Raw genomic sequence first — 16808 nt, forward strand, 5'->3', positions numbered from 1 at the left:
ATTAAAAATCATCATTCCAAGATTCACTTTAGATCTCCTATCTTTTAGAGGATTGGTGGATATGTCAAATACTGAAAGTTAGTGGTGATGAACTAATTCAGCCTCTTATGTGGTTTTATCTCACCATGTTTTAAGAAGAAAGCAGCACGGGAATGCTGCTGGTTCAGTCGCCACAGAGTTGGAACAAAACGGGGTACGACACCAGCTCTGTCGCTGCTGGCATCTGTTAAACCAACGGCAGACCCTAAGCTGGACTTTCAGGATCTGCAGCTCCGGGGACAATTTACCCAGTTCCCCACTAACTTTTCCTGTCTGTTTTTCTCTTGTCTCTGCCCATATCCCCACTTCAGTATTTTGCCTAAATCCTGTGATTGCCTTTGTGTTTTTCTTTCTGTACGCCTGGTGGTCATCATCTCATCACGCAAATCCCTTAGCACAATGTCCTTCTCCCCTACAATCTTTAAGGAGAAAATAGAACAAGTTTCCCTTTAGGTCTGGAAGCAGAAGGGCCATCTTGTGACACATGGGGTTTTCAAGAGTTACAATGTGACTTTTAGGTTTTCTTTCATTACCAAAACCATGCCTGACCTCCCTAAAGCCGCAGAGTAGCAGCACTTGTTCTTCTGGCATTTTAGCTCTATCCCTGGGTGCTTATCATCAGGATTTGATGTATGTATCTGACTTCAACCTCCTGCTTTTGTTTACATTTCCCATGTAGATGCTGTGGCTATCTGTATTGGAAATTTAGCCGAGGCAGGGAGGTTGCAGATGATGGGCTCTCCCGTCACTGTGCTTGCACGGCGTGTAGGGGCGATGGGTGGAAACAGGGATAAACTCCTCTGTGACAAAGCTGTTTCTTCTGTTGCTTTTCTTTTCTCTTTGTTAAAAAGTCCATGCTCATTGCCAGACTCAGAAATATTTCCCTGTTACCTTCTCTGGATCAGCCACATTTGTACTGAAGGGGTTTTATCTACTAATCTGCTTAGAAATTGAGGCAAAACTGTACCTAAAAGCTGCCTGAACACCAAGTTTCTAGGCTGAAGCCATTAGCCACATTCTCTCAAAAGAAGTCGAGATGTGCCGCGTGAGAACGCCCATGGCACCTCACACGGTGGGGTAGGTCCGGCCTGTCGTGCTCCATTGCAAAGAGGACAAGTCTTACACTGGCAGTTTAAAATTGATTTGGGAGAGGTTAGGTGAGACAGTCCCATCCCAGCTGTGTCTGGATGCCAAGTTAGGTACGTTTAAGGTGTAGACAGAGATTTCTTTTTATTTGCAGGACAACAATCTGTCTTTGCGTGTTTTAGGGAAGACCTGCCCTCTCATTGCATGTATTCTGGTCGCTGTGCTGTATGGGCTGTGTTCTTCCCTTACCCAGTAAGGCAACCCTGGCTTTGTCATTCCACCATTTTCTGTCTTGGCATCATGACTTTTATTACTCTGGCATTGGCCATGCCTTCCAACAGCTAATTTTAACATCACGGCCCCAAACCAGAGCTGTCAGTGCTGGCAGATGACGCGGGGTTTAGGCTGAGAACTGGATGGGCAGGACCACGTCGAAAGCGTTGTGAGCACCTAAGTCCTGTGGAAATTACTGCGCAACAGCAAACTGCTGTGCTGCAGCAGCACAGGAGGTGACACAGCAACGAGTGAAGACTCAGAGCCAGGCCAGCTGATACATTCCAGTGTTTGACAGATTTACTGTGCCATCAAAGGCAAGTTACTGTATCAAACCTTCATCTCAACCCAGAAGCACATAAATTACATAGAAGTGCTCAACACAAGTGGTTGAATTCCTGCTTCTAAGAGCTCTGTAAGCCTGCCCTGCACCTCTGCTCCAGGGTCACTGGGATCTCCCTGCAGGTACAGAGAGGAGAAACTTCTGGTTCCTTCATAATGTTACAGGAGAAAGCTCAGCGCTGCAGTTGCATTCATTAAGGCCAAAACTGTGAAATATAACATAATAAAGACCGTCCCATTAAGTGCCTGCAGGTATTTGCATAATAAAACCCTGCCTGTGAAAATTTCTCCCATGAATCAGAAAGGAGAGCAGGGAGAGGAAGAGAAGTGCCCCACCAGACAGTAAGGTTTCCCAGCATATTTGGGGTAATTTATTTATTGAGCAGATTTCCAATTTAAGCATCAGAGCTTTCCAGTGGAAGCAGAGGCTGTTGCGACTGGTTTGCTGGCTCCAGCTGCGTTCTAGCCCATGATGGGTTGTAGCACATCTTGGATTTGGGTGTCTCTTTTTGAATACGCAAATATTGAATACCTGTGTGAATACCAGAGATATGTAAACTCGATCTTGAAAACAGGACTTTCTTTAATCCATTGGACATTACAGATAATGTCAGTCTAGCTCCTTCACAGTGCTGGTGCAGCCCAGAGGTGGGAGGAGGTCTTCATGAGGGAGGGAGGTGCCCCAACTGCTGCTTTTCAGGTGGGAAACACATATTAGAGGTCACAGCAAAATCTTGTAGCCATTCCCTAGGGTCTGGGAACATGCGATTCCATTCCTGGTAGCTTTCCTGAGAAAAGATCTGATTTTTTTGTCACATCTTAATGATTAGCTCATCAAATCTGGCTGAAAACCTGGAGCATTAATCAGGGCTTAGCAAGATGGGGTGAGAGTTCTGTGTTCTATCACAGGCCTCCAATATGGCTTAAACACGTCGCTCTTAATTCTCCACTTGCAAAATGAGCCTCATTGGCATGAGGGTGAGTTGAAGATTGAGATGGAGCGAGTGGGGACGTAGAGCTGCAGGACACTGCAGCTGTGGCAGCCTTAGTGAGTATCTGGGGGTCCAGCAAGCTCAAGGAGGTTTGTTTCCAGCTAAAAAAAAGTATAGTTCAAGTGACGGGAATGCGTAAAGATCCCGTTCTCACAACATGGTCAGCCTGGGCTTTCCAGGCTCACCAGGACTAAGTAATCCCAAAGCTCATCTGAGCCTGAACTGCAAAATTCAGGAGCCACCTGCACCTAGGAATGGCCATGGGAGTCCTTCGGGGTAGAGACAAATCTCACTTTGGTTTATCCTTGCCTTTAAACAAAGATCAGTCAACTGTGGCTGATCAAGTCACTGCTAAATATAACCTAGCTGTTGCTTAAATGCACACAATTTTTTTCTTAAATGGCACAAACTGGACTTTCTGGATGGAAACTTAAACCTCTAAGTACATTATAGTACGAGAAACTGAATTAGCCTGACATTGTCTGCTAACCCTGGGCTTTAAGATGAATGGCTAAAAACAGGTTATTTATTTTTTCCCCAGCTGTTTTTGTGATTAGACTTAACGATGTTTTCTTTTCCTACCTGATGTTCTGAAGTCAAATGTTGCAGCGCTGCTGGCTCCCTTCAGCTCGCCTGTCGCGCAAGCTCAGCACAGATTTTTCTTCTTGGTCTTCCGCCTCCACGTTGTCCCTTCCCTCTCCAGCTGAGAGTCAGTTCTTGGCAGTTCTTTTGTTTCGTGATACATGCAATTAGTTTAACCCCTTGAAAATGCATTTTAAAAGTAGCTATCAGTGAGTGCAGAAGCTTTGAAATTAGCCTTTTGCAGAAGCATGGGCGCCGCACAAAAGAAATTGGACTTTCGCTACTACTGTTTAATTAATGGGCTGCGTGTTGTAATTTATTGCTGGGAATATAATTAGAAGTAATATAAACACTTTGTTCGAATAGTTCACTTGGTTTTTATATATATATATAAACCACAAGGAGTTGCAATTCCTTTTGAGTTGTTCAGCATCTGAAAGCACACACAGTGGTGCCTGTGCTCAATGTTCATGTAGCGTCCTAAAATCTCCACTTCTCTCCATGAAATGCAGCCCATCACATACGCGTTTAAATGTATTTCACAATGAAGGAGCAGGTTCCTTGGCCGCAGCAAGCGAAGGTAAGGTGTGGGCTCCCTGCTGGCATTTTAATGACGCGAGGACAGCAGTGTCACAGGTCCTGTTCCCTGCCACGCCGGGTAATGTTGGGATTTTGTTGGAAGTCCTCACTCTTTCCAAGTCCATCGCCGCACCATGCTACTGTCCGCTGTGGCTGCTGCGTATCTGTAGATGAGCAGCCCAACGCAGAGAGCGGGGGAAATGACCTACTCTCCAGGGACTGATTGGTCCCGTTCAAGGCAGGGCAGCTTGTGTTGTATCTTGAGTTTCTGCTCTCGCTGCTGATGACTGCTAATCGGTTTAAGCTAAGCGTGTAGCATTCAGATGGATGCCGTTAGGTGTGATGGACCCCATACCTAGCACTGAATTTGGATGAGATCTTGGCTTTTGCTTGCAGCACCTCTGTTGTAGCATCTATCAGTACGGGAAATTTTTGTTTTATTCTCGTTTTCCCTTTAGCTTTCCGTTTTCCCTGCTTTCATTCACTTCCAGGTCAAATCATTATCAGATTTCATGATGAAGTATCCTTTTATCCTGTAATTATATTGAGCCTGCTCCTGGATTTTTTTTCTTCCTGATGGCTTCATCTTTTAAGTGATACATCATGAAAACACCTTGCCGTAATGATGTATTACACTAATAATATAGTAATACCTCACTGGAGTGACAGAACTATGGTGATATATTAATGTGATAGAAAGCACTATAATACTATAAAACTTAAGATAATGTTCACCCAGCAGAGCATTTCATTTAATTATAGGATAAAATATGTTTTGCCCATTTAAGCATCAGAACTTGGGGACAAAACCATCAATACTGAGATCATCTGGGACACTGCAGTATCAAGGGTGACAAAATAGCACATCAGATTAAATTGGGTTAAAAAGAAAATACTGTATGCTTTACTTATGGTTGCTAATTGATGATCTGCTCAGTGCAGAAAGGAAGCTAAGCAACACTAAATTATTTTCCAATAGAGTCAATGAAGGCCATCAAGGCTTTTATTTCCCAGGTGCTAAGATGTCTAATTAACTTTCTCCCATCCCCGAGATGCAGCCAGCCAGAAACAATAATCAAAGAAGATGTATTGGTGGTGCAAGGTTGCTGACGGGAGACCAGCCCGAGCGACGCAGCGGGCGCGTGTGCGGCCGCACGCCCCTCCGCTCTCCTGGCATCAGCGGGGCTGCGGGTCCCCCCGGGGCAAAGCAGCCCCAGAGCAGTACCGGAAGGTGGGGGACTTTGCACGATGCAGTTTTACCCGGGATGCAGTTTTACCTGGAAAGGTGTTTGTACGAGGCTGTGGGTATGAATGCGTGTTTCTCCCTGGGGATGTGGCTTTGGGCCACTTACACTGATTACGGGGTTTAAGACCTCGTCAATATTAACCACTTTTAAACGGGTAACTTGTTAATTATTTTCAAACTGTTTTTCTCTGGTCCTTCCTCTTGGTCTTTCCATTTGTTTCTTGTCCTGTGCCAGGCTGGATTATTCCTTCAGGCATTTCCTCAGGCTGGTACCCCCATGTTTGTCTTTTTCCTGCTGGACTGGCCGCATCCCTCACCGCTCGTTCAGCTCTTGCCTGGCTTGGTCTGCTTTCTGGAGGCTGACAAACCTGCTTAACAGGCAACGAGACGTAGAACAGATCACTTTAAAGGAAAACACGTATTTTTAGGGCAAGTAGAGCAGAATTTGAACTCAGATGACTTCAGTAATTTGCCTTTCCACAAAGCCAGGAAAACATGGTTTTGTTATATTAAATACCACTGGATGTGGTATTTAATGGTTATACGACATGGTTATACCACTGGTTATACGTATAACCACTGGTTATACGACATGGGCTGTGACTTCCTGTGACCGGACACTTTGGCAAAACCTCCTTCTTCATCAATGAAATAATTTCCCTTGAAAAAAAGCAAACTTCTATTATCTTTAAGCACCATGATGACTGTGGGAGGAAATAATTGGTGACTGCAAAGCAGCCATGGGATCTCCGAGGGAGCAGCCTTGTTCAGACACTTGCTGATGTAGGCAACATTTTTGGGGTGGTTGGCAATGAAAGAATCAAGAACAGGAGGGACAATCCTTAGGAAACATTTGAGAGGAGAACACCGATGTGGTCCAACAGGAGAACAAATGGTACAAGAGCCTTCCCAGATCCTGTGGGAAGAGCTCACCCGGCTGTGCTGTGAGGATGAGGAGGAGCGGGGAAGAGCACAGACTGTTCAGGTGGTGCCGGGTAGATCGGGTACACTCCTGGGCAAGACGGCAGGATTTACACAATTACGTCGCTGAGGCTCCCAAACACAGTGCCCAAAGAAGGAGCATGTTGAAATCCTGCTCTGGGCAGGCCCTTCTTGTGCTCCCCTGAGCCAAGGAGTGGTGTTACCCTGGGGGTATTTTGCGCTGATGCTGAATATCCCTATGAGCGCTTGCAGTATTGACCAGGCAGAAACCCCTCTCTATTACATCGTGTTCATTCAACTTTCACATGTAGCCAAAGGATAAGTTCTCATCAACCGCCTTTCCCAGAGATCATCATCTGGGGCTGTGCTGGCCGTGTTGAAGCAGGCAACTTTGCTTGAAATACTGAGTTGTTGAGTTGGTGAATTGCTGAAACCACTCAGAAGGTTTTAATAACCACGGCAGGTGTAATTTACTGATATTATAAAGCATTTGTATGGCATCTTCAGTTTCTAAGGTAGGCTCAGGTCTTACATGAGCGCACTGTCTGGAGTTACTCTTTAAAATGTTGGTCAATGCAGTATGTGGTGATGAGACAGAGGCGCTTCCCACCTCTTCTCTTACCAGGCAAATCCAGATAGAAGGTGCCAGCCAGGCAGGTACGCTCCCACCGCTGCTTGTGGGGCCATTTCAAGCATCAGCCTCTGCTCTGTGTTTTCTCCCCTTTTATCGCTCAAGAAAGACCCATCGGCAGCAGGATCGGTGCTTCACTGCAGGACTCCCATTTACCCGCGCGCTTCACCCCCCACTGTCACCCTGTGCTTGAGGCCCCCGGCTGCCGTGGCAGGCTCGCTCTGGAGAGGAGCAAAATAACAAAAGAAGAACTAAGGCATCAAAGGCAAAATATCCCAAAAGACAAAATTCCGTAAATGTCTTAGCAGCACAGTGGAGCTTGCACTTGCGAGTTAGATGGGGTTTTGGGGGAATAACCACTCTCAGGTTTGACGGTTGGACAGGCTTGAAGGCTGGAACGGCTGCTGCTGAGCCTGCACTGCCCTCGGCAGAGTAGGTCAAGTGCTACGCAGTGTGCTAGATCCAGACGCGTGTTCGGGGCTTTATTTATCTGGCTGTTATACATAGTAGATGACACATCTAATAGATTGCACTTAATGCATTTTTCCTAATACCCGTGTTTGTTTTCCAGCTCGTTTTGTCTCCCTCCAGCCTCCACCCCGCTCTCTTCCTCAGGAAAGATTTGATTTTTGCTCTACTTATTTTTCCCACCACATTAGGCGATAACATGTAAGAGCAGAAATCATGTTGCCTTGTGGGCATTAGGCCAACTGTCTGAAGACAAGCTGCCAAACATCGTAATTAGTGTGCTAGATGCTTTCTTTTTTTATGTACGTGGTAGGAAACATTTCGGAAACAGGAGAAGGAGAGTAACTTGCACTGCCCATTGGGGACCTCTGGACAAGTTCTTCCATCTGTCATGGAGAGGGCTTGTCTTTTTTTGTCTTTTCCTTTATATACCTCTTTCTTTTTGCAAGGCAAGTGGCCTCATTCTCTGTATTGGTGCTCAAATACTATTCAGATGAGTTGCGTGGTTAAAAACACAGTCAGGCTGAGAGCACCATCGTGCTCGAGGCTTGGCTCATCAAAACATCAAACTGCTAAAAACAAATAATCTGAATCTGAGCCTTCAGCTGGGCTGGAGATGCCCAGGAGGGTCATTCCCCGGTTGCTCCAGCCTTGTGCGCGGGGCAGCTCCCTTGCTGGGAGCCTGGCACAGCGGGAGCTGAGCTCGGTGGTGGATGGGATCCCCGTCCTGCGGTCGGGCACCCCGTGCCTGGGGGAGACGGTGAATCGGTGGGAGAAGGAGGTGGTGGTTACAACTTCAAGCTCTGCAGGCTGCCCTCCTTTCCACCCCTGTTGCACCAGTGCCGCAGCTTGGAAGGGAAATTACTGTAAAGCTAAAGAGACGTGTACTGTTCTGCGCCGTCTCGCAAAGGGCTTCGGGGGCAGAAGAGCAGATCCTGCACCAGGGGACGGGACGGGGCACCTTTGCCCCACGCTAGCATCAGCTGTATGGTGTGGGCTGCTGCAGCTGAATCCACCTGGGGGTGAATACCTTTGGCAAATGGACCTCGGTGAGATGTAAAGTAGCAGAGGTCTTGCTTTGATGCACAACACCTTGGCTAAAAGTGTAACTCCACAAGCAGCAGGAAGCAAAGCACGTCAGGAACCCCTCCGTCCCAAGGAAGACGGGCAGCACGGGGGCCAGCCGGAGGATTCAGCGCACCTATACCTGCAACCAGCATCACTGAGGGAAGGCAAAATCAGCTTCAAGCACCATAACTGTATCTGCAGTCACTAGCCGGAGTCGGACCCTGTTACATTGTTTTAACTTGATTTTCAATGTTTAATTATTCTAACTGAGATAACCCGAACTCCCAGTGTGATTTACTGTCTCTTTTTAAGCATCTGAGTCACAGATATGCTCAGTTAATTAACGTGCTGAATACTCCTTATTTGTCTGCTAGATAATGGATTGATTCATAATTTAAATAAGCAGCTTGTATATCTTTCCCTTGAACTGTAGAAGGCAGGCCGCTGTCATTCATCTCTCTTCACTCCTGAATTTAAATATGTTTAGGGAAATATTTTGGTGGGATTCCTTAAACACTGCAAATGGAGGTGCCCTTTGTGCGCAGCCCGCCGCAGCAGCGGGGCTGTCTTGCTGCCAGCTGTGCGCTGCCCGATGCTCCCAGCCTGCATCTCGCCGCAGCCGAGACGGGTCCCTGGGAGCACTGGGCGGTCGGATGCGGGGGGTGTCGCAGGGGTTAGCTGCAAGCCTGAGCCTTTGCTTCAGTGCTGAACCGTGAGGGAGATTTGGGCTTGCGTCCCCGGGAAGCGGGGCCAATTATATATTGGCCCCCTTTGGCTGACGTTGCTGCCCGGCTGCTGCTGGAGTTGTTGCAGGGCTGTGCCAGACACACCGGCGGCATCGTTCGCAGGCCAAAGCAAGGCTGGCTCACCAAGCGTGCGAGAAGCCACAGGCTGGCCCAGCATGACCGGCCAAGCCAGCTGGCTCTGGCTGAAAACCAGGGGAAATCATCCATCGCCCCAGCCTACAGAGTGTTCAGGCCCAAAGGAGGCTGGAGGAGTCTGCCCCACGATGAGTTTAAGGCTCAGACTTATTCTTATCCCTTCCCTGTGCCCCAGCTCCTCACCTGCATCTGCAAAAAAAACCCAAAACAACAAGAAAAAAAGGCTGGAGAAAGTCGGGGTTTTTCCTCTTGTCAGTTCTACTTTCTCTGTGCACCATCCTCGCCGTTTTTTTCCTGGGGCTCTGCAAACTTGTCCTTTCCTCTGTCGCTTTTTAATGATGCTCAGATACTGATGGTCTTTTTCCTCTCCTTCCCTGCCCCCCAGCTTGCACGCTACACCAAGGAGGGATTCCTTCATCTCGGCGCCCTTGGGACCACGACTCTTCTACCCGATACCCGCTGCCTGGTGGATAACGTGAAAAGCCGCTTCCCTCAGCTCCTCGATTGCGAAAAGGTCAAGAGCAGCCTCCATAAGCGCTGGAATTTCATACAGGTTTGTTATGAGTCTGCCGTCGACGCTGCTCCTCTGCTTCCCAAAACGTGGGGTGCGGCACATCGTCTTTGGCGTGAGACAGTGTGAGACGAGGACAAAATGGTCCCATGCAACAGCAGGTGCCAGGCCCTAGGGCAGAGGGAAAAGGTTAGGAGGGATCAGGGGCAGGGACAGTGTTTTACGACAATTTCCAATAGAAGTCTCCCTTTTTGATACCCTCAGGTGTATGTAACCTGCCCTGCCAATGACTTCCAGATTTCTTTGTTTGATTTCTGTGGGGAAATACATGAAAACATGGTACTTTTGTCCCAAAGCAGAGTGTAAATAATACACATTCTACAGAAGTGTCACATCTTCCTGACGCAGGTGTGCAGCCATGCTATTTAAAGGTTACAGATGTCCTTTGCTTGCTGGCGTGTTAGGGATCTGTGTTGTCGGTGATAAAGGTTGCTCATTCAATTCGCATTGATTATTTTAGAGATTATTTTAGGAATTATTTTATTGTTTGAATTGCATTACCGCCCAGCTAAGTGCTGTGCGCTTTCCAGCAATGCACAAGGACACAGCTGCGCTCCTGGGCAGCGCACCGTCCTGGCTCGCTTCACAGGCAACCCCATGCCTTTAATTTTTTTAATATTTTCCCCATATCCTTTAATTTTAGAATGGTGCCATCCTGAACAAGGGAACAGGACGATGCTTGGAAGTGGAGAACAGGGGAATGGCCGGCATCGATCTGATTCTTCGCAGCTGCACAGGACAAAGGTGGACGATTAAAAATTTCATCAAGTAAAGGGTGGAAGAGTCAGAGGAGTTTGACTCGAAACACGGCTGACTTGGACTGATCCGACTGGACTCCTTTGGAAAGGATGAAATATCAAAACAGAGCTTTATTCGTGTTATTAGGAGAGGACATGGGGGAAATGGGCATTTGTGTCTTTTTATTTTTATTGTATATTAGTCTCCCACAGCTGATTCCAACTGTGTGAAATTGGGTCAGAACTGTTATTTTCTTCTGGCAAGCACTCTAAAAGGTACCACTTATTTCTGCTGGAATGACTGTAATAAGCTCATGCAGTCTTGTGAGCATTTTACTGACAGGGAATTGTTGCTTTCCCAGATGACTCCAAGCTCTCCCAAAGGGCGAGGTAGGTTTGCACCACGATCGGAGTCAAGAGACCGAGGATACACCTGCCTCGCGAGCATGAAAACTTACGTGCTTGTCAGAGGAAAAGGTTGCCAAGCCCCAAATGAGCTGAGTTTGAAAGACGTGGTGTTTTGCTAGGTACTCTCTCTCTCTTTTCCCCTTCTTGCCCCAGCATCCAGCAGCCCCTTTCTTGAGTCTGGGAGAGGCAAAGCTCTCAGAGACACCCCGGTAGCTCCCGTGGATCACAGATGTGATTAAACAAAATCCTGTTGAATCAAACACTGATCTCCCGTTGCCCCCTCTCCATTGCCTACGCGCTGCTGCGCAAGCCAGCCCCAGGCAGCACCAGTCCCTCCCATGGAGACCCCAAATGGGTTCCCCTTGGAAAAGCCCTCGGATGTATGCCTGCCTGTTCGGGCAGTTGCCTGCCCTTCTGGGTATCGGTTGGACTCGTGTGGTGAGGAGGGCTTGCTGGATGCTTCCTTCCCTGCAGGAGCCTGGGGAGCTGCAGATCCACCTTGCCCTCCCAGCAGAGCTGCTGGCCTGGCACTGTCCCCTTGGAGACCCACCTTTACCCTTTTTTTGCTCTTTTCTTGTAGAAGTGAGGGTGGATGTGCAGGTGTGCGCAACAGGCTGGGAGCAGGTAACGTGAGAGAAAGTCCCGCTCGGGCTTCCCTCCCGTGGAGGCTATAGGGTTTGTTTTCAAGGCATTCTTGCTCTGAATGAAGACCTTCAGTAATGGTCTCCGTAATTTGTAGTGGTGTAGTTCTCTTCCTGAGGCTCAAGCACACCTACCCTGCCTGGTCAGCATCAGACTGTGCTCAAGGTCCACCCTGAACAGCACGTGTTGCAGCAGTCCTTCATGGGCGATGGTGAAGTAAGGAAGGGAGAGGGAGGGCAAGAGACCAATAAGTGGCAGTTTGGCTGAAATTCTTGACGTTGAAGTCACTTGAGGCTTGTTAATACGGTGGGGCAATCTCACCTGCTTTTTTTAGCCCACAGTAGTCTTGGCTACCAAATCTACCCAGCCGTCATGGGAGACAGTTGGTTTGGGGTCCTGATGTCTGGCTAACTGGCAAAGGGAAATGTGATCTTGCAAAGTTGTTTTACGTGGATGCTAGACTAATGGCTGGATACGGGCTTCGCTCGGTGGAGAGGAGAAGCCAGCCCATCTCCTGTCCTCATGGAATAATACTCTTTCTGGTTGCCCTCTGGCTAGGGTGCACTAAAATATATTAATATATGAGATGTACGTGTAAATATGTTTCCCAAAGACGGGATGTGCACAGAGTTGTTTGCTGCAGAGCACTCATGCCTGTCTTCCATTTGCATCAGGATGAAGCTACCTGGATGTTTAATGAGTTTAATTTTCAATGCCATGCAGCAGGTTTATAACTGATGTTTTAGTAATTTATTGAACAGAAGCAGATATATTTCATTGTTCCTTCTACAGCAATGAGCATCACATAGGACTGATTGTTCATTTAGGCTTGACAAGAGTTCCTCATCCATTGGGGTTGTCTCTGATTTTTTTCCCTTGCCTTCCTTAATGAAGCAAAACCTCTTAGTTGTCCTGAATTGCAAAGTAGGGAGTCAATGTAGAATTTTGCTCTCTTATTCGCTGTCGCATCATCTCTCGTGTAATAAATTTTAGCACTTAACAAAACCAACACGATCACGATGTCTTTAGGTGCATGATATATTTCCCCTTGCATTTGTTGCTACCTTCTAAGAAAAGCAATTTACTGATGAAGTGGACTCCAGGAAAGTCTGGGGGATTTGAGACTTCACACCTAATGGTCAAAATGGTAAAACGCCCTTTAATTGAGGAATCGGTTTGCTGTCAGTCATCAGCGGAAGCCGCATATTGTTTAGTGTTGGGAAAAGCCTGCATGTTTCAGGGTAAACAACTAAAAAGCCCTTGGATGTTGCCTGTGCTATAATTCACGGTTCCCAGTTCAGCTCTAGTCCTGCCAGTGCTCAGAGCGCCGACAGATGGGCTTTGTCAGATTTAATCGTGGTGGTATAAGGTGTCGCTGCCCCCAGCCTTCCATCTGCTTCAGCTGCCGGAGGTTTCTGTCCCAGTCACCGGCAGCAGAAATGAATGTGTGGCTGCACCTCGCCACCGTAATTCACAGGATGTGCTTCAGCCACCAGGCAGGAGGGACTCGCTCTATGTCACGCACCGGATTGTCAGCCGAAGTCACTCCGGGGCGGCCACGCTCGGGAGGCAGCACCCCTGGCAGAAGCGGGGTCCACCTCCGAGCATCTCCAGCTGCCTGGTGGCGTCCGTGCTGCCTGTTGGAGGTGATGTACGTGCGCTTGAGAGCTTGCCCGCAGGCGACACAAGACGACCTGGCGATGGGGATCCTGTTGGTGAGGGGCTTTTTTGATCCTTTTGAAAAATTAAGGTTCAGATACGTGTTTCCTTCATGCTCCTTAAAGAAAGCAAATGCCTGAATATCCAAAAGGAAGGGGACCGTGGAAATGAACGCTTTGCTCCAGGACCCTCAGGTGGGGCAGAAACCTTGTTGAGGTGGCTTGCCCATTCTTGCTGGTGTACATGGAGTGCTTTAAAATGACTGAAAAGAAGCAGCATGAGTAAAATCAGGATTAAATCGAGAATTTAATCAGCTGTGTCCATGTAACTGAAGTTCTGTTCTGACATTGGTTTGTGACATGCAGAGATGATTGCCGAGGCAATGACCCGAGGTCCGCACCCTCCTAAACCATAGAAATCTGTCTTAGAAATCTGGATCTAAGTGTTGCATCTTGCGCTTATCTCTAATAATATGTTAATTGCTTTAAAAAGTGATATCGAAGTGGTTCTTATTAAATATATGATTTGAGCCTTGCCTCTTGAGTGATTTTAAAAAGATTCACTGCTGATGAGATACAGAGGCAGTCATTCTTCTCTGTTACTTACTTAATAGAAAAGTGCTGCTGTTTTAATGGAACTTCCATTTTAAAAAGAAATGGAAATGAAGGAGAAATCAAGAGAGATGGCCGATGCAGATTAACCTCCCATTTCATCCGTCCCTGCTGGCTGCCACTCACCAAGATAATGCAGTTACATTCAAGAAGCTGAAAAGAGACGTTACACGGTAAAAAAGCATCGCTTGCAAATGCGTTCCTGTACCCAGGCCGGGTGTTTCTAAACGTAACCTGAAGCTGGGGGCACTCCTTAGACCCACTTTCTTACATCCATATTGTCCTAAAAACCAGGTTGGCCAGTGATGTGGTGTCCCTGTAAGGGCCCTGAGGTATGGGTAGGTATATGCCAATGCAAGAGGGAAGTGTGTCTGTGGGTGCACCGTATAATAAGGGCACTGTTGCAGTTCTCCTGATGGCAGCAGCAGCTCTCCCACCCGAGCTGAGGACACAGCAGGCTGTTAGCATGAGTCCAGGTAAGTGTAGCCTCCAACCTTGGGCCTGTTAGTGCAGAGCGTGGTGAACAGAGCTCCATCATGGAGTGTCCCATTTGCAGCCACAGCGCTCTTGAAGGATGACACAAGATGGAAACCTGTGCTCTTGTTGCGCGCATTTTACATGCTCGAGACTTTCTAAGGGGAAAGGTCCAGGTTAGAGAACGGTACAATCCGATGTGCTTTACGGCGGATTGAAGTCAACAGCGAGCTCTCACTCTTTTGAAGCCCATAGCCGGACCTTTGTGCTGCCCAGGGCAGAGAGCCAAACTTTCAGAAAGTTCCCTCTAAGCCTTCAGATGAAGTTAAACTGCTGTCATTTTGAAGTCAAAAGTTTAAGTCATGGACTCCCAATAGAAAAGCCTCTCTGCTTCATGACTGAGCAATTTGGGCACTCATCCACTGCTAATAGATACAGATTTAAGCACTCCGCTATGCAGTGTGAAATTAGGCATTTTGAAATCTCCGCAGCTCGCCTTTGCAGATGAAAAGCCGTCTTGCATTGGGTTGGGGAGTGGGGAGAGCATATATGGCCATTAGGAATCTCAGCTGCATTTCCAGGGATGTTGAGATGAAGTATTAAGGGCCCTTTCCTGTCACTGCCTCACCAAAGTATTCTGTAGATGGTCCTTTAAACATCAGAACAACTTTGTGCCAGATTCAGGGACATAAACCCTTCCAGCCCCACCAGCCTAGTGCTGGAAAGGTGAGGGGCTGAGCTCTTCTGCATTTTTACTGAAAGGCCAAGGTCTTGCAGGTGGGCTGATCCTGCATGTTGGCAGGAGGTGGTTCCTGGAAGCACTGTTCCTATAAATCAAAAAATTCCCCAAATTAATAACAGCTTTAAATCTTCCTACAGGCAGGAACCACACAACACGCTGAAGCCAGTGAAGTTGCTCAGCTCATTCAGGTTTTCAGCTAAGTCAGTGCTGGTGGGACTGGGATCTCAGCTGCGCCTTATTCTTAGAAGCAAAGTGATGGCATCCTTCTAGCAACACATTCAAAGTAAAATAATATAGCAGAAATGACAAGCTTGCAATCCCAGCTCAGCGGTCTCCACTTATCCAGGATATCTTGTGGAGAGCAAGTGGGTTAAGTGTCACACCCCACGGGGATTACTGTGATAAATACCCGCTGGTGTCTCAGCTGGGTGCAGCAGCTGGTGCCATCCATGGCTCCTCACCCCGGGGAGGTCTCACCTACGGGCTGAGGTAGGAATTATAGCAGAAAAAAAGGCTCAGTTCCGATTTACAGGACTGCTAGTTTGGGCTACTCACGCAAACCCCAGCTGAGAGTTTGACCCAAGTGCTTTGGGTCGCGCTTGGAGCTGAGATACCTCACGCTGGCTGTGCTCAAGACAGTGCCATTTATTGGGAAAATAATAACCTAGGCATTTGCAGCAGGGTCTCCTAAACTGCTAAATATTAACTTTGAAGGCCTGCAGGAATCACTGCCTAGAAGGGCCATCTTGATCCCCTGTGTCAAGTGCTGTTCCTCTGACAGAAGGCAAAATAACAAGAAGAAAGATTGTATAACCTGGAGAACTTTCCAGAGGAGGAGTTTCTTATTTTATTCCCATCTGGTGGCTCTGAGACGTGATGGGTAATAGCTCTCCAAATGTCTTTCCTGGCTATTGTAATTCTAGCTTTTATTGTTATAGGCAAGTATTTCATAGTTAGGCAAGAACCCGTGCAGGAACTAATTTCTTATTGTGCTCTTCAGAAATCACAGCCGGGAGGAAAATAACAGCAGAGTGGGGACAAGGTGATTTGCTGTGCTGAGATGCAGAATGGGCACCCAGCACTAAACCGGTAACAACTTCTGGCATTTAGAGAGCAGAACAGCTACCGCGAGGCTCCTTTTAGCCTTGCAAGCTCCCCCTGAGGAGGCTGGGTTATTTCCCATAGTGCTCCTCAGCACTGAAAATGTGCTCGAAGCCTTACCCAAGGATGCAGCCCCGCGTGGCGGATGGCACAGAGCTTCCACATGGGTCATTGGCACGCGCAGGAGCTTCCCGAGGCTGCAGAGATGCTGAGCTGAGGAGACGTGTGGTGGGTTTGACCTTGGCTGGCTGCTGGGTGCCCACCCAGCTGCTCTCTCACCCACCCTCCACAACAGGGCAGAGGGAGAAAATAAGATGAAAAAGCTTGTGGGTTAGGATAAGGGCAGGGAGATCACTATCCAATTACCATCACGGGCAAAACAGACTTGACTTGGGGAAAAATAACTTAATTTATTGTAATTGAAAATGGAGTGGGATGGTGAGAAACAAAAACAAAACTAAAAATACGTTCTCCCACACCCCCCCTTTTTTCCAGGCTCAACTTCACTCTGTCATTCCCAGCTCTTCTGCCTCCTCCCCACTCCCCAGGTGGTGCAGGTGGATGGGACGGGGGGTTGCAGTCAGTCCATAACACTTTGTCTGTGTCGATCCTTCCTCACACTTTTCCCCTTGCGCCATCGTGGGGTCCCTCCCATGGGACCAAGTCCTTCACAAACTGCTCCAGCGTGTGTCCCCCATGGGCCGCAGGGCCTGCCAGAAAACCTGCTCCAGTGC

The 16808-nt window shown here is 47.8% G+C and overlaps 1 protein-coding gene across 2 annotated transcripts in view; it reads left to right on the forward strand.

Moving 5' to 3' along the window:
• GALNT17 (polypeptide N-acetylgalactosaminyltransferase 17) overlaps nucleotides 1-13675 on the forward strand; it is a 215632-nt gene extending 201957 nt beyond the window's left edge. For both annotated transcript variants that reach the window (XM_075518080.1, XM_075518081.1), the window contains 2 exons: nucleotides 9515-9682; nucleotides 10344-13675. In XM_075518080.1, coding sequence (XP_075374195.1) covers nucleotides 9515-9682; nucleotides 10344-10472 — 297 coding nt within the window. In that variant the 3' untranslated portion in view covers nucleotides 10473-13675. The remainder of the gene's footprint in view (nucleotides 1-9514; nucleotides 9683-10343) is intronic.
• The last annotated feature ends 3133 nt before the right edge of the window (nucleotides 13676-16808 follow it).

The sequence above is a fragment of the Mycteria americana genome, chromosome 15, assembly GCF_035582795.1.
Source record: "Mycteria americana isolate JAX WOST 10 ecotype Jacksonville Zoo and Gardens chromosome 15, USCA_MyAme_1.0, whole genome shotgun sequence".
NCBI lineage: Eukaryota > Metazoa > Chordata > Aves > Ciconiiformes > Ciconiidae > Mycteria > Mycteria americana.